Source organism: Equus asinus, chromosome 9 (genome assembly GCF_041296235.1).
Source record: "Equus asinus isolate D_3611 breed Donkey chromosome 9, EquAss-T2T_v2, whole genome shotgun sequence".
In the NCBI taxonomy this organism is placed as follows: Eukaryota; Metazoa; Chordata; class Mammalia; order Perissodactyla; family Equidae; genus Equus; species Equus asinus.
Genome location: NC_091798.1, coordinates 88,177,773 through 88,199,037, shown reverse-complemented (window position 1 = coordinate 88,199,037; position 21,265 = coordinate 88,177,773). Strand labels below are relative to the sequence as shown.

At 39.1% G+C, this 21,265-nt stretch overlaps 1 protein-coding gene across 1 annotated transcript in view; it reads left to right on the top strand.

The window, feature by feature from the left end:
* MSH3 (mutS homolog 3) overlaps positions 1 to 21,265 on the top strand; it is a 159,962-nt gene that overhangs the window by 4,881 nt on the left and 133,816 nt on the right. Inside the window, exons 3-8 of the mRNA XM_014857018.3 lie at positions 5,582 to 5,802; positions 8,510 to 8,728; positions 10,411 to 10,527; positions 11,151 to 11,268; positions 12,968 to 13,113; positions 16,867 to 17,033. Of these exons, the coding sequence (XP_014712504.2) occupies positions 5,582 to 5,802; positions 8,510 to 8,728; positions 10,411 to 10,527; positions 11,151 to 11,268; positions 12,968 to 13,113; positions 16,867 to 17,033 (988 nt within the window). The remainder of the gene's footprint in view (positions 1 to 5,581; positions 5,803 to 8,509; positions 8,729 to 10,410; positions 10,528 to 11,150; positions 11,269 to 12,967; positions 13,114 to 16,866; positions 17,034 to 21,265) is intronic.

The window sequence follows — 21,265 nt, the reverse complement described above, 5'->3', positions numbered from 1 at the left end:
CCTTAGTCTAGTATTTTAAAAATTTTTTCTTTCTTTTTTAAAATTTTGTTCGGAGTTCATTTAAAGCTTCTTGGGTCCATGGGTTTATAATTTTCATCAAATCTGGAAAATTTTTGGGGGGGTGTTATTTCCTCAAATATCTTTTCTGTCTCCTCCCTCCCTCTTCTGCTGGGAGTTTATTAACAGGGATCCCAGGTTACTTGACATTATGCCTCAAATCACTGAAGCTCTTTTCATTTGTTTTCCAGTCTTATTTCTCCTTGTACTTCATTTTCCATCCATTCTCCTGCTACGTTTTCAAGTTCAGTGATTTCTTTTTTTTCTGTAATGTCTAATTTGCCATAAATCTCATTCAGTGAAATATTCCTTTCAGATATTGTATTTTCATCTCTAGAGGTTGTATTTTGTTCTTTTTAAAAATCTCCAATTTCCCTATGTGAATTATATCTCAGTAAAGCTGTTACCGAAAAAAAAAATCTTTGATTTTTCTCCTCTTTGTGTTCGTGTTCTCCTTTACATTCTTGATTTTGTGGAGCATATTTATAGTATCTGTTTTCTTGTCCTTATGTGATAATTCTGTCATCTCTGTCTTTTCTGGGTCTGTATCCCTTGACTCATTTTTCCTACTTTTTGCATGTGTAGTAGTTAATTGTTTGGATCATAGATATTTTGAATTCTGTGTTGTTGTTTCCTCAGTTTTGTGTATTTTTAAAGAATGTTGGACTTCATTCTGAAAAGCAATTAAAATCCTCGTGGATCGGTGTGATCTTTGTAAGGATTGTTTTTAAACTTTGGAAAAGAAGGTCTAGAGTAGCTCTAATCCTGAGGCTTGACTTTTCTAGAGTTGGGAAGGGCCGCATAATAGCAATAGCTCCATTATATGGTATTTCCACCATATACAGACAATACACATTAATAACCTTTGGAACATAGATAATAGTAAAATGTGGGAAAAGTTTTAGGAAGTGATTAGGTTTGAGTATTTATTACCTTTATTTTTAGTATAATTAATTGTAAGTTTACATTAGCTAATTTTTAACAATGGCTGTTTTTGACAACTGGTTCACAAAATTCTCGAGGATTTAACAGTTGCCTCCCAAGAGCCAATATGAGTTGGCTCCAGCACACCACTGGTCTCTCTGTGTGGGCTAGTTTGAGCTTCCTCATGACATGGTGGCTGGGTGCCAAGGATGAGCACCCTGAGAGAGAGCCAGACAGATGCTGTGTTGCCTTTTATGATCTAGTTTTGGAAGTCACATAGTGTCTCCTCTGTCATACTCTGTTGGTCGGGTTAGTTACAAAGGCCTGCCTAGGCTCAAGAGCCACCTCTCCATACAGGAGTGTCAGCATCACATTGTAGAAAGAGCGTATCGGATGGGATGTATATAGGTTTGGCTGTCTTAGTTCACAAGGTCAAAAGTCAGACCTGACGTGTTATTAATATTCTTATTTTAATTACAAATTAACATATTAGAACTCTATCTAGAAGCATTTTGATAAGTGCAGATATCCATTATCTTAATGCTGTATATATTCAGGCTTTCCAAAGTCAATAAGGATTTGTAAAATATAGCCAGAGTATATAAAAATAAAGCACAATTTTAAAAAAACCTGGGAAAATGTATTGCATATTGTACCTTTAAACCATACCCAAAAAGTTCACATGGAAATTTGCCTTAAATTCATATGGTTTCCAGTTTTTTGTCCTCCTAGGACCGTTTTATAGACAACACCAGTCAGTATTTATAATTAGTACACACTGCAGTTCATATCCTAAAGCTAAAGGCTCCTTCATTTTAGTGAAGAAATCAGATTCATTCATGGAATCAAATATGCCATTCTCCATATTCCCAATTTGTATTCTCCAATGACTGTGCTTATTAAACAGGGTGAAACACAAAATTTTATCCCATGAATTTTCCATTTTCATTTTATACTTTTAAGAAAAGAATTACCTTTTGCAGTTCAAAACAACATGCCCAAATTTGGAATGAATCTTTAAAAATAAGGACAATGAGATTAAAAAATAAGTCTCTTACTAAAGAAGAGGGAAGTTCTGTGCCTTCCTTGGGTTTCTGCAATTAGGCAAGATTTGAAACTGCCTCTTATATTTATTTGTTTTTCATTTTAAGACCCTGACCTCTTTGGCTAGTATCTTATTCTTATCTGCCTAAGTTTAAATGTCTTCTTTTGAACTGAAACTCTCAAAAACATCTGCTGGAGGTTCTCTTTCCAAACAGGCAATTCTTGAGACTCTGAGATTGAGGAAAATTGATTTGTTGTTGTTGTTTTTAATTCTTTACTGATGTTTAACATATATAGAGAATCATAAGCTTGATAAATTTTCACAAACTGAATTCACCTGTGTAACCATCACTTCGATCAAGAAACCATGTTACTAGGACCCCCGAAACTTCTCTATCCCCCCTCCCACTCACAACCTCCCCCCGACCCCAGGGATTACCACTATCCTGACTTCTAACAACGGAGATTAGTTTTGCCTGAACAGTGTATTTAATGCAACAGACTTATCTTTGTAACGCTCCAAGGATTTTTCTTCTTTCGCTTTTTTAAGATGGCGAATTGTTGTAACTATAAAACACATTGCTTTACAAATTAAAATAAATCTGTTTATAGTGACACATATTTTCATTTTAGCATCTACTCCATGCCTCCTTCTAAAAGATTCTTGATTAAAAATATGATAATTCTTCTTCCTCGTTGATCCTTCATACCCTAGGCTTATTCTGGAGAGAGAAAGTAGCTATGATGTATTTCCATTTACGGGACACAAAAAATGAAGGCTTAAACAGTGAGGGACTTAATTTTGGTGAAATATTCCTAGGGAGGAGTTTTGGGTCCATGTAATGTCATTGGGACAGCAACCAGTGGCCTTATTTCTATGGTGTGTCCTCCTAAGGGCTCAGAGACTTTAATGATGATGCTGCCAAGGCATAACATCGTATTGTGGCAGTTTGATAGTCCATTTCACGGCACCTTCAGAGATGCAGATTTGAAGCTGGTACGTGGTACAAGTGAGGCTTTAAGCCCAGGAGCAGAAGATGGAGGTTTGTAAGGTGTGTTTGGGCGCTCAGTTTTCCGAGAGCCAGGTTTTCACAGTGGTTACAAGTTCCTTCTTAAGGCCCAATGGAGGGACTGGGGCCCATGCTTATATCTCTCCTCAGGTATAAGGGTTTTGTAGCTCTTGGGCTTTTTCACTTGAGTAGGCTTCCTCCCACCCCCCACCCCCCGGGCCTTTTGAGGTTTTAAAACCTCTCTTAGGTATCTGTGAGGGAAGAAATGAAAGATTTTGTCTTTGTGTTGTAAGCTTTGTCCTTCCCACAGATAACATGCTCATGTTTCCCCAATTTTCTTTTTGATTCAAAATATGATGGTCCTTGGAGCATTAAGAGAAAACTAATTTTGGGTCCTTTCTTGTGTACCAGTTAGTTCTTTCTCTTACTATGTTTTATAGTTCAGGAATCATAATGGCTTTAACATAAACAAACAAGGTGGGACACCTCCCTTCCTGACTCTTGAGCTGAGAAGCACACATAGAAAGTCAGTCTATCCTAAGGATGAAAGTTGGGCACACAGAAAAAGGAAAACAAAATTTTAAGAAGTGTGGGAGGGTTGCAGGGAGGTTAGACAGACATGGGCTCCATCCAGGATCAGACCTGAACTGATGTAAGCCTTTCTGAATTGACAGCAGCTCCAGGATGGAGCTCTGTGGTAGAAACCTCCTTGGCTGTGGTGGGAGTGGGGAGGAGGTGGGGAAGGGTGGTAAGGAGGGCATGAAAGTAAGCTGTCAAGGGGCCTTACCACACACACTCTAAGTCTCGTCCCCAGATCCACAGTGCTCCAGATCTGGCCAAGTGAACCCCGAAGTTTGTGGAAATGAGGCCATAGACATGGAAGTTTTTGAAATACGAACTTTACTGCTTACTTAAAAGAATAGATGATGAGAAGAAAGGAGAGGAGTGTCCTCTAGGCAGAAGAGTCGCTGGCTGCTTCACCTCAGCTTTTAACACTTTGGTTTTAGATATTCTTTTTCAACATGAGTACAACCCCCAGGTTTGCACTCACCCCCATCCCGGGGAAGTGTTTTTAATATTCATAGGAGGGACATCTTCGTATAATATACAAACTTATACTTCTGAAGAGTGATTCAGGTATGCATTTGAAAAGGGGAGAGTAATATTAAATAAGGTGAATATATACATGTGAAAAGAGATTCAAATATACATTTTTCTAGCTATCAGTTTAACAGGAGAAAAGATAGAAGTATATATCTGAAAAGTTTTAAACTTTTAGAAATGAACAAAACACAACTCTTGCCCTGAGTGTTTTGCTTGAAAACGGATGGTGAGGATGATAAAGGCAGTCCCAGTTTCCTTATGTTTACTACTAGCTAGTTAATGGTATTGCTTTAAAGGGTGAAATAATGTATTCTGGCATCCAGTAGATATCCAGTAAAGGATAGTTTTCCTTCTTTTATGGATTGATTGCTTATGAATAACTGCTAATTGGCAGGCTGTGATAAGTGCTATAGAGAGATATGATCTTGTTATAGGAACACAGAGAAAGAAAAGATGATTTTAAGCTGGAGGAATTAGCGGAGAATTTCATGAGAAAAATAGCTTTGAGATGGGTCTTGATGAGTGAGTACAATTTTGACGTGTTGAAATTGAAGTCCAGGACATTCCAGGGAGACAGCACAGCATCAGCAAAGTTGTGGAGGTAGGAAAGCAGGTGTGTCTGGGCTGGCCATCTGATTTCCTCGGTGAACCCCTGGTGTCAGTATCTTTAGGTCTTTCCCATTGAGCTGGTCAGTTTCCCCAATCTGGGGTCTTCCCAGCTCCTGCCTGGAAGGGAGAGCTTTGGCTGCCGGTGTTCTGAGCTGGTGACAAGAGGCTGGGTTCTCAGCATACAGTAAGCCCGCATTCCCATTGTTCTGGCTTAGGCACGGTGCTGCATCTCAACTGTGCCTTTCTGCCTTTTCCAAAGAAATCTCCAGTCCTCTGCTGAGGTGGAGGAAGGACAGCTGCCCGGGAGCTTGGAGTGGGGTAGGGGTCTAGGAATTAAATCGCTTTGAACCAATCCTCTTTATTTTAGAACCTCCCTTTATTCCATTTCTACGGGGACCGGTGCCCTAATTTCTAAGCCTTTTAAGCATTTTGTGTTGTAAACAGATTGCTTCTTGGTTTTCTTAGGATTTAGCTTTCAGATTTGCTAAATTGGTTATTGCTCATTCTTTTTTCTTTCTAGCTTCAGCTATTTCATTTGCAGTTGTCATCTCTACTTTTCTCTCTGTCTTCGTGGGCTTGTACCAAAAGAAAAAAAAAGAAAAAGCAAAACCCTACTATAGTTTTAATGGGGTTTCAGGACCAAGTGAAATTAGATGTATGTTTCAGTGTGCCATCTTTACCCTGAAACCAATGTTCTTTATTTCCTTAGCACATTATAGTTAGATTCATTGCTTTTGTGAGAAGCTCCCTCTTTAACAGTCCTATGCTGGTTATGAATCGACATAATAAGACAAAATACTATTGTTATATTTTCTTCTGATTTGCTAACAAAGAGCCAAAGAAATGTCTGAGGACCAGGATTGTTTTAAAGTCTCTGGAGAAATTGAAAGAATTCTGCTGCGATTCTGCCCCTCCTCAAAACAGAGTCCAGACAGAGCCTCTTAAGGAGAGATTTGCAGTTCTGCCAAAATGTACTGATTTTGACGATATCGATCTTCTACGTGCAAAGAATGCAGTTTCTTCTGAAGATTCCAAATCTCAAACTAGTCAAAAGGTATGTAACGGTCATATAGATGAATATCCAACTGCCCAGAATAGTAGGCTCTGGAGTGCCACTGGTTCTGTGGGTTCACTCAGGGCAGTGGTTCCCAAACTTGGCTGGTCATCTGAATTAGTTGAGGGAGCTTTTGCTTTCTATTTTATTTTATTTTCAGATCCCTAAAGATTGTGATTTACTGTGTCTTGAGGAGGGATGAATGGGTTTGTATTAAAACAAAACAAAGCAAAAGCCTCTCACATGATTCTCATGTTCAGCCCAGATTAGGAGCCGTTAACTTGGGGATATTCTTTATTGGTTATTATGACAAGCACAGTTTCTTATAGTCCTCCTTATAGTTTCCGTGATTAGTCTGGACGGTTGTGATGGACAACTTGTATGGATGTTTTGAGGTTTTCAGTTGAAAGCTTGGCTGACATAAAGTAAAGTCAGAGGTAAACCAAGTGAATATGGCTCTTTACTTCTACTGTTTTGTGATTTGTTAATGTTTTTCATCATTGAAAAATCAGGGCATTTAACTCTTGCTCCATCATTGAAATCTACAATTCAGAATAGTGGTTCTCAGCCCAGCTTTAAATTAGAATCACCTGGAGAAGTTTAAAAACCTACCCATAGCAAGAAACTTTGCTCTGAATCACATTTAATTGGTGTTCAGTAAGAACTGGGCATGGATATTATTTAAAAGCTCTCATTTTAGTGTGTAGTCATGATTGCGAACTGCTGAATTAGGGAAATAGTCTTAACACTTTTTTTGTCATTTAAATTTGATGAAAGCTGCAGACTCTTTCCTCAGAAAAATACTCAGACCAAGAACAATTTGTATCTAATTTTCAGAAGTTCATGCTCCTTCTACAAAGTCCCGATCCATGAACAACTCCTCAGCTAGGCTAGGATACATTTACTTACCTTAGGGCATCAGGGGAAAAAAGTGTTTTTGTTCTTATTTTTAATCTCTTTTATTACTTAGAAGCAGTTCACCTGAGTATAGTGGTCATAAAGTACAGAGGTCAAAAAGTGTGTCTTATTGAAGCTTGCTTTATTATTCAGAGAATTTACCCCAGGGCCTCATGAGAGCTTATTTGCCATTGCTTTACACATAGAATGACCAAGTTGGCATTTCTGATTCACAGCAAATTAGAAGTAACTAGTTAGAAGGGACACCTAGAAGTAGTGCATGGGTATCACTACAAGTGATAGCTATGTGACGGCATGGAGGGGAAGATGAATGAACTTAAATGCCCAGTGGTCTGGGACCATTAGTGTGGGGGCTAAGAACTCCAAAAGTCTTGATTGGTCCTGAAATTCCAATTTTATTATTCTGATCACCCTGAATTTTGAATACAAAGTTATATTGAGTTCAGAATGCTGACTCTGGGAATATGCAAAAGAGTATACTATATCTGAGAAGTATTTCCACCCAAATGGTGGGGGAAAAAACTTGCTTACTACTCAAGTATTCAGATTGACTTATTTATTAGTATCCCATTTGGATAAACCTTTTTTCTGGATGCCTACTCTCATTCCATATGAGAAAAAAAGTACAAACTTTTTTTCCTCGGAAATGTATTTTTTAAAATGTTAAGTTTCTCAATATGTAGTATTCAGGGATTTTACATAAAAGTTGTGGAAACAAAGTAGAAAATCTCCATCAAAATTAAAAGCAAATACATTTTCCACTCTGATATATTGACCCACTTTTCTTTCTACACCTCTCCACACCTCACTGTCTTGTTATTGTTGATCTTCGGAGGGTTGCTGGGTTACACCATTCAGATAAATTGCATCTCTACCTGCTGTCCTAGCTAGGCTGAATTTTTTAAACATTTGGCAACTGTAAAGTACATGTTTCTTGGCTTTCTCTAGGCCTGGGGTTCCCCTCTCTGGGCCATATAGGACTTTTCTTTTTTTCTCTTTTCTTCCCCTGTTGGTCACTAGTTTTTTAGACCATATTTTTAATTCCAGGGGTAGCTGGTAAATTTTTAGATGTTGGCAGTGACACAGTGACAATTAATTAGAAGTTGAATTTATCCTAAAAATCTGTCTCATTTTACTTTTCGTGTAAATAAGTCTCATAAGCAAGGAATTTGCTCTAAGCTGTGAATTGGAATTAATTATGGTTTCATACAGGAAAGTAAGGATAGCAGGAATACTAATGTTGAAAATGTAACTTTGTGCTTTATGCATTCCAGAAACTCTAATCATGGTTTTTTCTTGAAATAAAGATTTATGGACTATACTGTCTTTTAGACTGTGCTTGGAAATGTAAATAATTGCAGCTTTAGCTGCTAGCGTGATTGTTGGAAGTGATTCTGCCCTACTGCAGAGAGAGAGACAGATTGATGCCTGCTGACTTTGTGCCTTACATACCTGGAAGTAAATAATGAAAAGAAAAATGTTAATTACAATAGGTTTAAGGAAGTCAAATTTAAAAAGAAGCATAAAAAACATTAAAATGTTTATGCGTTCAAAATTTGCTTAAATAATTATATGCTAGTTTAGTTTGGTTCATAGTTTTTTTAGTCTTTTACTTTGAAAAAATTTCAAACCACATAAAAGTTTCTCTGAATATACTATGTACTCCTGTAAACCTTTCACTTAGATTCACCAATTGTTAGTTTTGTGCCAAATTTGCATTCTCTCTCTCTCTGGGAACTCTTATTATGGTTAGTACTTTTTTAAACTGTAAAAATATTTTGTTTGCCAGGATAAGACAGTTTTTGATGTCAGTCGTTCTGGATCATCATCACTTGGGGGTTGTGAAAACTTACAGAAAACTTGCGATTCTAAGCCGTCTAACAAACGGACCAAAAGCATCTACACACCATTAGAATTACAATACATTGAAATGAAGCAGCAGCAGAAAGATGCCATTTTGTGTGTGGAATGTGGATATAAGTATAGATTCTTCGGGGAAGATGCAGAGGTAAGTTGTTCTTTTTCAGACACTGTTTCATGTTTTTCTTGTCCAGGCCTAAATATTTTCCAGTATTTTTGTTTCATTTTCTGACCTTGTGAAAAGGCTACTGTGATCAATTACCCTTTAAAAATGATGTCATTTAAAGTGAAAACTAAAAATAAACACAAGCAAACTTGGTGGGTGCTGGACTTGTGGGGAAGGAGGTGAGAGGTCCCTATTGTAATGCCACTGGTTATTCTCCATGGTACCTTCATCCATTGACAGTTGACCGGATGAATCATTTAAAGAATAATCATGTAAATATGTATGTTTCCGAATGAAGACTTAAGCAAGAAAAAAATTTTGAGATGTATGGAAGTTCCTCCGTTTACTCTTAATTTATGAATTTTCATAGCCAGGAACATAGTTAAGTCTCAGTGGAAGAGCACATTAACTCTGCCAGCCACCAACAGAAGGTGTTTGAAGTCTTACAGGTCTCTCTGTACATATCAGTCATCTCGCTGTCGTAGTCTGAGTTGGGTTTGTGTTTAATTTCGGGTACTTGCTGTAGACCCAAGGTAAGAAAGTTAGAAGTGATTTTGAGCATTTAAGGCAAGCTTAGGAAAGTATTACTGATGATACTTAGTTGGAGTCATGGATGATTATGAAGATTCCATAGTTTTAGGCCTGGGTGAATCCTGCGTCATCAGAGAGTAATGAGGTGGCACGTGTGCTGCTGCATGGATGGGAAGTGAAGACTTGGTCAGCTTTTTTTCTTCCAGTTTCCTAAATGCTGTTGTGGCAGGAGAGTGGCATTCTCTAGTTCAATGGCATCATGCTGTGTTCTGTGTTATGAAATTAGACTTTGAAACAGGGTGAGCGTATTTCCTGAGGACAGGGACACATAGGTAGTTGGCATCCTGTAGGAGAGGGCATGATAGCAAATGCTGTTGTCTGCGCTTCTCTCCAGGTCAAGTGATCAGCTCAGTCTTGACCACAGGAAAGGCTGATGTTTGCCTGCCTTGCAGTGATGAACTAACTCAGTTCAGAGATGGGTCGAGTAGGGGGAGGGGTGAAAGTGTTGGCATGAGGGTTCCATGGGTCCAATGGGCAGTATCTGAGCCATGGTGCCTTCTAGAAGAAGCAGCGAGTCTGGTGGTGCAGCCTGGTTCTGCACTCCTAGCACGCGTGCACCATTCATTAGCTAACCAAACCAGAGGATTCTCTTCTCACAGCCTCAGAGATGCCCCCTGTCCAAGTAGGTTCGTACTATTAGAATTAGATATCAGTATCTATCAGTATTAGATAGTAATACTCTGAGGTATCTCCAAATTTTCATTTATTTGCATGTGCTATGTAGCAAATTATTTCATTACAGTCTCATGCTCTCTGTGTTGAATAGTCCTTGTGCAGGGAAGGCTCAGCTCTTTAAGGTTTGATAGATCTAAGGACATAGAAGAAGGCCTGTCTGTTTTTCCGAGTCGTTTATAGATACAGATGTTGGCCCTGAGGGTAGGCCATGGGAACTGCCAAAAATAGATGAAACTGTAGGCTTCTACACTGGCAATGTCTTTTAAACTTTTTATTGGTATATACATAGATAGAGAAGTGTACAGATCTTTGATGGATTTTTAACAAAGTGAATAAACACCATATAGGGAATCTTGAAACCGAAATTTATTGATAATCTCCTTTTTTTAATTTTTCAGATTGCAGCCCGGGAGCTCAATATTTATTGCCACTTAGATCACAACTTTATGACGGCAAGCATACCTACCCACAGACTGTTTGTTCACGTCCGCCGCCTTGTGGCAAAGGGGTATAAGGTCAGCTTTGGCTTCAGCTTGTGGGAGAAGGGAATTGGATTCTCCACAGAGTGAGAACATGTTTTCTAAGGTGGTGGGCTGTAATTAGTTTTGGAATTGGGCATTTTGAAGAATTGAAAGGGTCAATTATTAGCATTCTATCTTCATCAGTTTTTAACATATTAGGTAGTATCTAGGCTAAAATTTTTTTAACTCTGTGGTAGTGTTTCTTAGTGATTGATCCACACAGGCTCCTTCTGGTGTGCATCTTACTTAAGCCCTGCATCTGGACGTTGTGGCCTAATATGTCTGCTTTAAATGTTTCAAATTTAACTTTTTAAAATCTCATAAAATGTTTTCTTAAAAAAGTTTCCATCATATTTAATAGTCAGTATTTCTTTTTTAAATTTTTTTATTTTTCCTTTTTCTCCCCAAAGCCCCCAGTACATAGTTGTATATTTTAGTTGTGGGTCCTTCTAGTTGTGGCACATGGGATGCTGCCTCAGCATGGCCTGCTGAGCGGTGCCATGTCTGCACCGAGGATTCGAACCGGCGAAACCCTGGGCCACTGAAGCGGAGCATGCGAACTTAACCACTTGGCCACAGGGCCGGCCCCTGCTCAATATTTCTTATTTCTGTTGAAGGTGGGAGTTGTGAAGCAAACTGAAACAGCAGCGTTAAAGGCCATCGGGGACAACAAAAGTTCTCTCTTTTCCCGGAAACTGACTGCTCTTTATACGAAATCTACGCTTATTGGAGAAGATATCCTTTTGAATAGGAATTTTTCTCTTAAATGTTACAAGGGTTTGGTTTTAAATAACAAAGTTTTATTTTAAAAAAACTATCCTCTAACAGGTATCTTTTTGGTGAGACGAGGCGGCATAGTTCCCTTGGCCTTTGGTCGATGCACTCCTGAAGAGGGAGGGGTTGGTGATGGCTGGAAACAAGCGTTTTTCAAATGCCATGGTGAAAGGGAAGCTCCTCATACTTTGAGAGCGAGAAGAAAGAGAGCCTGATGACAGGTGATGGCAGGCCAGCACTGGTCTGAAGTCGCGTTCTCCCTGGACTGTGCGGGCGGGGGTTAGGTACCTGGGGCCTGTGAGCTCCTCCAGACCTTCCTAAGACAAGACCTAAAAAATGACTTACTGAGTTCAAAATGAGAAAAGAAAACTCCAAAGTTAGCACACAGTGAACTGCTTATAAAAACTAATGATAGGCCATCTTCATTAATTGCTAGCTTCATAAAAATTTTAATCCTTTTGAAAATGGATTGTAAGCTTTCTCACTTTGCAGACACCCTCCGTTTACACAGTGATTGGCCCCAAATTTATGGTCATTCATAAATTCAGTGAGTTCCTTGAAGCAAAATGATTTCCGTAGCAAAGTCATAAAATTCTGTCAATTTTTTAAAAACCAAATAATTATATAGAAAGTGAGATAAGCATGCATTTTAAAATATTTACCATGGGATAGGGTCAGGTCTCAGAATAAAAAATGTAGGGATAAGGTCTTAAATAATGCTGTGAAAGTAATATTTCTGTTATGGTTTAATACAAATCTGCTTATTTAGAGTCCTGCTCAGCTTCTACACACATTCTGGAGACTGTTTTGTTCCATTAATACCATGAATAGGGAATGGCCGTCACTCAGAGCGGACCTCAAACTGTAAACAGCTCTGTGTTGTTCTAAGATGCTCAGGCTGTAAGAACCTGGTAATTTTATTATTCTTTCTTTTGCCTGAACTCGAGTCTCTTGTTTGAAGGCTGCTTCTCAAATAGTACCCCTGCCTGCCTCTCTTTTGCTGATGCCATAGCTCGTATCTGCTGGTGCTCAAGTCGGATGTTCCCAGGCTGACTTCATCCAAAATCAGCTTTTGTCCCTGAGAATTTAATTAATGGGCTCACTACACACACACACACGCACACACACACACACGCACGCACGCACGCGCTCTCGCGCTCTCTCTCTGTCTATCTCTCTGGCTCTCTCTCTCTCTCTCTCACGTTTCTTGTTTCTTTGGTTTTCGTTTCTCATGTCTTTTAAAAATTCTCTTCCTGTCTCTGGGAACTCCTAGGCACTAGGAGGGAGGAAAGGAGTTTACAGTCCTTCTAGTGTATTCATGCTTTGATTTGTGGAATTAAACATTACGGGATTGTTAAGAATTCAAGTAACAGCACCATGCAAGTAAAGAAGAGGGTGAATGTTTGGGCTTCCACAGGGTCAGAGGTACCTCCTAGGCCCTTTGAAAGCGAGAAGATAAGAGTTGTCTGTTCTAATGAGCCTTATATCTTAGGGAAGATAAGACATGTCACTAAGATCAGAGTAAATCAGAAGAATGAATGTTGTATGGAAGGTTTTTGCACAGAGCAAAAATGTCCTGGAAAACGAACCATTATTTCAAAGGAGAAAACAGTTAATATTAATGGAAATGTAGTATATGTTTTTCTTTAATAATTTTTACATGTGAATCCTTTAGTCAAGCTGGATGATGCTGTAAATGTCGATGAGATAATAACGGATACTTCTACGAGCTATCTTCTCTGTATTTGTGAGAATAAGGAAAACGTTAAAGACAAAAAAAAGGGGAACATTTTCATTGGACTCGTGGTAAGTACTTTGCAGGTGAAGAACGAATGATACATGTTTACAATCTCTCTAAATATGAGTAATCATGTGTGGTTTATAATGAAGATTTCATAAATTGTGCCCTCAAGTAATTGGACTAGAAAAACCTTTTCCTCATAATTTTATGTTAAATCTCTAGTTCTAATTTTGTTCTCATCTGGCTACTTGGCAGTCTGTGCTATGGAGAGATGCAGATCGTTTCTGTCCATGTGCTCTAGGAGTTTAGGGATGAAGATGGATACAGTGACAGGCGTGCATGTGGACACTGTACAGATGGCAGAAGAAAACAGGAAGCCAACATGTGCATGGATAGCAAAGGGTTTTCCCACTTTCCTCTAGGGATTTGAAATGAAGCACAAATGATTATGGGATTCTGATATGTAGATTTGGAGGAAAGCATAGTTAAGGGAAAATGATAGTTGGCCAATCCTAAACTCCATGTTTAATTAATACTAGGGATATTTACGAGTCTTCCAGATAAATATAATTTGTGAATCACAGTTTTATTGATCTTCCCTTCTGTCAATTTGTGAGTAGATTTGCCCATTTACAGACCTGGACTGTGCTCAAAATCTTAGATTTTTCAGGGCCCTTCACTAGGACTCCTTGCCTAAGTAATAACTAATTCTCTTTGTTTTTTCTGACTTTTGCAATCAGCTACAGCATCGACAAAAATTCTTACTACTTAAATGTCTCTAAAGTACCTTTTTTTTTTTTGCTGAGGAAGATTCGCCCTGAGCTAACACCTGTGCCAGTCTTCCTCTATTTTGTCTGTGGGATGCTACCACAGCATGGCCACTGACAAGCAGTGTAGGTCCGTGCCCTGGAACTGAACCCAGGCTGCTGAAGGTGGAGTGTGCTGAACTTAACCACCAGGCCATGGGGCTAGCCCCTCCAAAGTACCTTTTAATACCTTATTCTGGCTGCATAACTCTGTGCTAACTTGACATTTTCTTAAGCAGGAAGCTTTTCTCTCAGGGAGTTAACATTGCTGTTGGATGGCTCTAAGTAATTTTTTTGTCCTTGAGAAGCATGTTTTATCTAACCACAGGCAGTTGGGCCTACCTACAAATAGTAAGGGTATTTGCTTTTAAGCTTTAACATGTGTCGTATGCTATTTTATATTTACCTGAAACTCAGTCCGAAGAACAGAGTTGACAGTACGTAACTCCTCCGTAGTGCTTTTAGGACCCTCTGCCCTACTGCCAAAGCTAACCAAAGTGTGTGAACTGGGATGCGAAAAAAGTGAGAAATGATAGTTTGCCTCTCCAGCATTTTCTTGGGACCTGTCCTTGACCTCAGCAACCACTTTTGGGCAGATCCAGAACTCTGGGTCCAGGCTGTCCGTTTCTCCTGAGCTTGAGGCTCCTGCTTCCAACTCTGTATTGGACAGGGCACTCTGAATTTGACTCGACTTCTCAAACTCAGTGTGGCTGAAATGGACCTCATCTTCCTTTACCCTCAATGCTGTTCTTGCTGGGTTTTCCCTGTTGTGATGAGTGTCACACATTCCCCGGCTGCTTCCTAGGAGTCATCTTTTGGGCATTGGGAGGTAGTCTGAAATCAGAGGCTTTCTTGTTGTAGTACCATTGCCGTCAGGCCCTCCCTCCGGTCTTGGCAGCGTGCAGTTTTGTACAGACTGACTTTGGGTTTCTCAGTGTCACACATCACATGGAGTAATAGCTGTTGCAAGTATTACAATGTGGACCATTTCTCTCATTTAAAAAGTTCCAGGGGAATTTGACTGATAAATTTATTTGAACTTCTGTAAATGTTTGGTTTGTAGATTGGGAGATAAGCTTATATATGTGTACTAATGTATTTATAGTCCAGCTATCCGAACACGAGGGAAGGCTTCTGGGCTAGAATTAAGGAAGTTCCTTGAGCCAAAAATGAGAGATTTAAAAAAATTATAAAATAGTCAAGAGAAAAAATGTGTCAAACAGAAATTTACAGTGTAATGCAAGAGAACCACCCAGGTCAGGAAATATAACACTGCTCAGAGAAGGGCCCTCCCGTCCAGGAGGAACCATAATCCAGACTTTTATGATGATGATTTCCTTGCTTTTAGTTCCAGTTTTACCACCTTAAACTATATACAAATGTATTGGATATTATATTATAATGTATGTAATATCTACTATATAAGATATTAAATATATTATTATATGCATAGTGTATAGTTTGTATAAACTATGTACAAACATGTTGTATGTGTCCTTTTGGTCTTGCTGCCTTTGTTTGTGGATGTGTGTGAGATTTATGTACATGTTACTGTAATAGTTCTTTCCTTATTATGGCTACATTGTATTTCATTTTATGTTCTACAGTTTATTCATTCTTCTGTTGACGGACCTGTGGGTTCTTTCCAGTTTTTGGTTGTACAAAGAATGCTGCTATAAACCTTTTTGTTCATGTCTTCTCATAAACATGTACCTGAGTTTCTCAAGAGTGCATACCTAGGGGAGGAATCGCTAAGTTATAGGGTATGGATGTTTTCAACTTTCTTAGAAAATACCAGGCTGTCTCCTGAAGAGACTGTGTCGTTTGACTTTCCATTAGCAGCATAGGAGTGTAGGGACTGGTGGTATTTCCTCCTGTCAGCTAATGCAGCCTGTAACTAGCCCCACGCGTTTCTTAAGCGTCGGTACTGGATCAGAGTGTGGCCTGTGGAGTTAGACTACGTGAATCTTGGCTCCGCCGCTTTATCATCTTGCAAGCTTGGGTAAATTACTTAACTTTTTTTTACCTCTTCCAAACATGATCTTTTCCACTTTATCTCTGCTATTATTGGCTTGGGGTAATGAAGGTGTCTTTTAGTTTCATGGTGGTTTCCCTGGATAGACTGTCTGCATGGGGTTCATTCAGGTTTGTTATATTTGATTTTTTTTTTTGGCAAAAGTTATAGTTTCTATTTATTAATTTTATGTAATGAAATAGTAATTCATTACTACTCTGGTGGCCAGGTTACTAGGAGCATATCACTTGTGACTTTTAGTGATGATGACTACTGTTTGTACAGTGCTTTATAGTTTACAAGTATTCACGTTTTTTTTTTAAGTAATTTATTAATTATGATAGATAAACTAGTTTGCAAGGACTGGCTTTTTTTTTTTTTTTTTTTGCAGGGAAGGATTCACCCTAAGCTAACATCTGTTCCCAGTCTTCCCCTTTTTTTTTCTCTCTGCAAAGCCCCCCAGTGCATGGTTGTATATCCTAGTTATCAGTCCTTCTCGTTCTTCTGTGTGAGCTGCCGCCACAGCATGGCAACTGACAGATGGGCGGTGTGGTTCCGCGACCGAGAAGTGAACCTGGGCTGCTGAAGCAGAGCTCCAGACTGACCCACTAGGCCATCAGGGCTGGCTCCACATTTGTTTTGATTTGACCCTTACCTTAACCCTGTGAGGGAAGTAGGCTGTTTTATTCCTACTTAGAGAGGAAGAAAACGAGGCCCAGTAGGGTTTGGTGACTTGTCACCGTCACTCTGTCAGGTGTGTTAGATCCAGGACCTGGGCTCAGGGTGCCTCTCTAAAATCCTATCTAGCCTCTGGTGACTCTGACTGACTTCTTCAGGAAGAGTCTTGGAAAGCTGACAGGTTTTCAGACGCTTTAGAAATGGAGTACATACAAGTGAGTGTGTCATCTTCACTATTTCCATGTTTGTTTATGCTGTGTTGTAGCTTTAATTGGGAAGATATATATTTTCTGTGACATTCCATTTTTGTTTGTTTTTAGGGGGTGCAGCCCGCCACAGGTGAGGTTGTGTTTGATAGTTTCCAGGACTCTGCTTCCCGTTCCGAGCTGGAAACTCGGATATTGAGCCTGCAGCCCGTGGAGCTGCTGCTGCCGTCAACCTTGTCGGAGCAAACAGAGCTGCTCATCCGCAGAGCCACGGCTGTGAGGTGAGTCCGGAGCAAACAGAGCCGCTCATGCACAGAGCCATGGCTGTGAGGTGAGGCGGCGCGAAGAGAGCCACTCATCCGCAGAGCCACGGCCGTGAGGTGAGGTGAGGCGGCGCAGACAGAGCCACTCAGCTGCAGGGCCACGGCCGTGAGGTGAGGCGGCGCGTCGCTGGAGAGCAATGTTGATCCTGAAACTTGGATTTACTCCAGAACTGATGCTTATTAAAGTTGTTAAAAATAGTCTTTACTTATAAAAATATTTCAACAATAGTAGTAGAAATTTCAAAAAGGATAAACAACATTACCTGTGATATCACCTTCATGTAGGACTTAAGAAGTTGATCTTTTTAAAGGGATTTATGATATTATTTTATAATATTATTTTGTAATTAAAGAGTTTTTGATATTAATGATATTATTTGGTAATTAATCTCAAGAGGACTTATTTTGTCCCCAGTCCTCTTCTGACAGTGTTCAAACTTGAATAATTAAGTCAGACAGTAGACCTATAGGGGATGCTGCTCTTGGAGAGCTAAAAAATTAGTAAAATCTCTAAAAAATTTTAAGATGGTCTTCTAAAACTTTATTTCCAATATTTTGTCTTTAATTTTCTGAATTTTTCTTCGTAACTGAGTGTATATTTGATTAATTTAGATGTAATTGAAACTAAAGTTGATCAAGTGAATCAACACTTTTTTTTTATTTCCACTGATTTTTATAAAACAATAAAGGCAAAATTCAGTAAATATCAAAACATTCCACAAAGACATTGCCGAAACTGAATTTTTGGCTGGCAGGCAGCATTGCCTTGGGATATTCCTAAATGTTTATTCATCAAATGAGAGTCAAAAGCCATTTGACATACCAAAGATAGTTTGGGTGCCATATGTGGATTTTACCAAATTTGATGACTGCCTTTGTCTTGTTTTAATTTATATTTCTCTGGTTGGCATTGGGAGTATGTAATTTTTCCTGTGTTTATTTTTTAAATTTTATTCACATAATAGACGGTGTCAAAAGTTAATCCACATTTCTGTGGAGTATCTAAAGCTAATTTATATCTAGTGACAGAATGGAGTAGGAGAGATTCGAAAGTCAAATGATCAGACAGTGTGACTCTTGTGACATAGGGTTTGGGTTGGAAAATTGGCTTTCCCCATAGTGACTTTGGGTAAATTGCTCAATTGTGTTGTCCTTCAGTTTCCTTTTTTTAGAAAATAGGAATAGTAAGAGTGCTTACCTCATAGGATTGTTGTGAGGATGAAATAAATTAGTGTAAAGGTAAAGCACTTGAAACAGTGCCCCGAGGCGTGGAAAGCTCTCTGTGGGTGGGAGCCCTTCTTCTTTTTATCATTCCTCTCAGCCTTCTCTCTTTTAATGCGGCCTCTCCCCACTCCTCTTCTGGAACTCCTGTCAGAAGTGTGCGGCTCTGCGTGGCCCTTGATGGTGTCGTCTCCCCCCTGTAGCTGTGTTTCTCATATTGCTCTTGGCCCTTGGGGGTTTCCTCTTTTTTTTGACTTTCTTGAGAAAGCATGTTTGATTATATTTTAATTCACTGTTGTGGTTGTTTTTAGTAGACTGCCTGGGCCAGTTAAGTCCCCCCTGCTTTTGTTGCATTCCATTATTTTTATAGTTAGAAAGATCTCTCCTCATTCTGAAAACACTTAAATAATCATCTGTATTTTATTTTAGTCAACTTATTTTTCTTTTTCAATTAATTTTTAGCTTTGAACTTTTAATTCACTTTTTAAAAATTTTGCTTTACTGTGTGAGGTGTGGTCCTACCTTAATTTCCCCCCTAAATGCTAGTGGGTCCATTTTGACATCTATAAAACTTACCTTTATCAACCTGAGATGTAACTCCCAGCCATACTTTAAAAAAGAAAAGAAAAAGTTAGCAATGGGGATAGAGAATGCTTTTAATTAGGTGTGAAGAACATAGCTTGCCAATTCTGTTCCATGTTTACTACCAGTAAACAGCATAGCATTGAATTTTCAAAGAGAAAAGTTGTGTTGTCGTGTCTTTGGTGGTCTCCTCTTGTCCGTTTTAAGTAGTGATAGGTAGCTTCTTGTGTCTCAGACTCAGGATCCCTTCTTTTTCTTCCACTGTCAACCTGAAAGTAAAACAGCTGTTGTGTTGCCAGTTAGTGGTTGATATTTTATTAATAATGAAGAAATAAGAAAGCTGTGTGAGAAAAAGCGGAAGAATGGCTTAGAATTATAGAATATCCATTTTAAAGTACTAGGGTTTTTTTGTGTTCTTAACTTCAACCACAAGAGGTCTCCAAAGGATTTTATATTTTGTGAAGTACAATTTAAAGACTACTAAAATCTTCACATTTATTTTTATATCTCTAGGTACAGACATTTACTTTGTATCATAGGGCAATTTAGAATAACTATTAGTCAAAGATGGTGCAAAGTTAAAATTATTATTTCTAAATAATGATAAACTATCAATTTTTCTTAGGTTAATTATCTCTATGTAAAATGTGTTTTTAAGATTTCAATTTGCATCTTAGGAAATCAGTCTTACTATCTTAATTTTTACCTTTTCCATTTGTTGTAAGACTGTGGAGAGAAACAAAGGGAAAGCAGTGATTTTAAGCGCTGTATCAACTGCAGTTGAGATCTCTTTAGCTTAGAGATGTTATATGTTTGTAAAACTGGTCAAGTGGAAAGCCATAGAAAGCAATAAACAAATACTAGTTAATATTTACTAGTTCTCAAAGAAACTGATTTTTAAGGCAAGTCAGGTGAACAGAGCAGATGATGCTCAATTTTGAGTTCAGAGGAGGACAGCTTCCTGGGTCCTGGCATAGCCAAGGAAGGCTTGGTGGAGGAGCTGGGCTGGGCTGGGGACCTTTGCAGGCTGGGAGGCTTTGACTTGGTAGTGAGGAGGAGGGAAGGGTGTATTGTGTATGGAACCGATATGAGCTCTGAGGCACATGATCTGGGGGTATTAGAGGAGGTGTGAAGACAAAGGGGACTCTTTTCTGATTAGAGGGGAGCTTTCATGTTGAGAGTTGGGAAAGAAAGGGTTGAGGACCAGAAAACTCAGCAAAGGGGTTTAGGCTCCTCATGAAAGGCAGTAAGGTTTCTGGGCAAAGGAAAGGCATGACAGAAGAGAAAAGGTGAGTCTGCTGCCTAGAGGGGAGAGTCGAATTTAAGAAAGAAGAACAGTTTCCATAAGGGAAAAAAATATACAGAGAAAAGAATAAGACCAGGGAGTTTGGAGAATGTCAGTAATTGGGAGTAGGAGAAAGAATAGAAAGAAAAATAAAGGACAGGGAGCTAGCTAGAGAACCGGATAAAGCAGGAATATGTGCTTATAATCTATCTGTTGCAAATGAGGTGGTCAATTGTGTGTGTTAGTTTTTTGCAATATTGACTCTGTTAAAATTTTCTGAAGCTGCCTGACATTCAGAAAGATACTTGATTAGAAACTAAACCTAACTGGTTCATGTCACTGATGAGCAGGGAAGGCTAGGCTCCGCCCTCGGCCTTCCCTAGCCTGGGGGTGGGGGGTGGGCGATTGGACCCCAGTTCTTTCTGTGGCTTTGTGCTAGAGTAGAGTGGTTATTGTCTGAAAGGTTTCTGTCTTGCTTCGCTGTACCCTTCCTGGGGTTTGTCTAGGAGGAGCAGGCTTGTGGGGCCTTTTCTGCTCTTTTTCTGCTCCTGTCGGCCTTTCCTTATTGTCAGCGTCTTTAGCTCCCAGTCTGGGATATCTGTGGCAAAAAGTAAACCTAGTGAACTCAGCCTGTCGTTCCTCAGGTCTTGAGGTCCCTAGCCAGTCTGCTTTCTGTGCCCCTTTCAGAAAGTCTTATGTTTATTTTGTGTGTAATGTCCAGGGGTTTGTGCTCAGCAGGAGAAACGGAAACATACGGTTACTCCTCTGTCCCAGAAGCAGAAGTGCTTCTAGTCAAGATCCGATTTTCGGGATTGCTCTGAATATGAATGACTTTGCTTCCTTGATATGATTTTAATTTTGATTAAAATAAAATTTAAAAAGCCCTTGGATTATATTGATAATGCCAATGTACCTTTACTCTAGTAAAACTGAGTTTTGTACATGGGTGAATCTGATTAAGGGAAAAAGAAAACTCCCTTTTCACATTTTTTATAATTTAAACGGCTTTTTACTTTTGCAGTGTCACCTAAAGTTTAAGCATATTAGAATATTTTTAAGAGCACAGCCAACGGGGAAAGCCCTTCTTCCGTTCCTTGGTGAA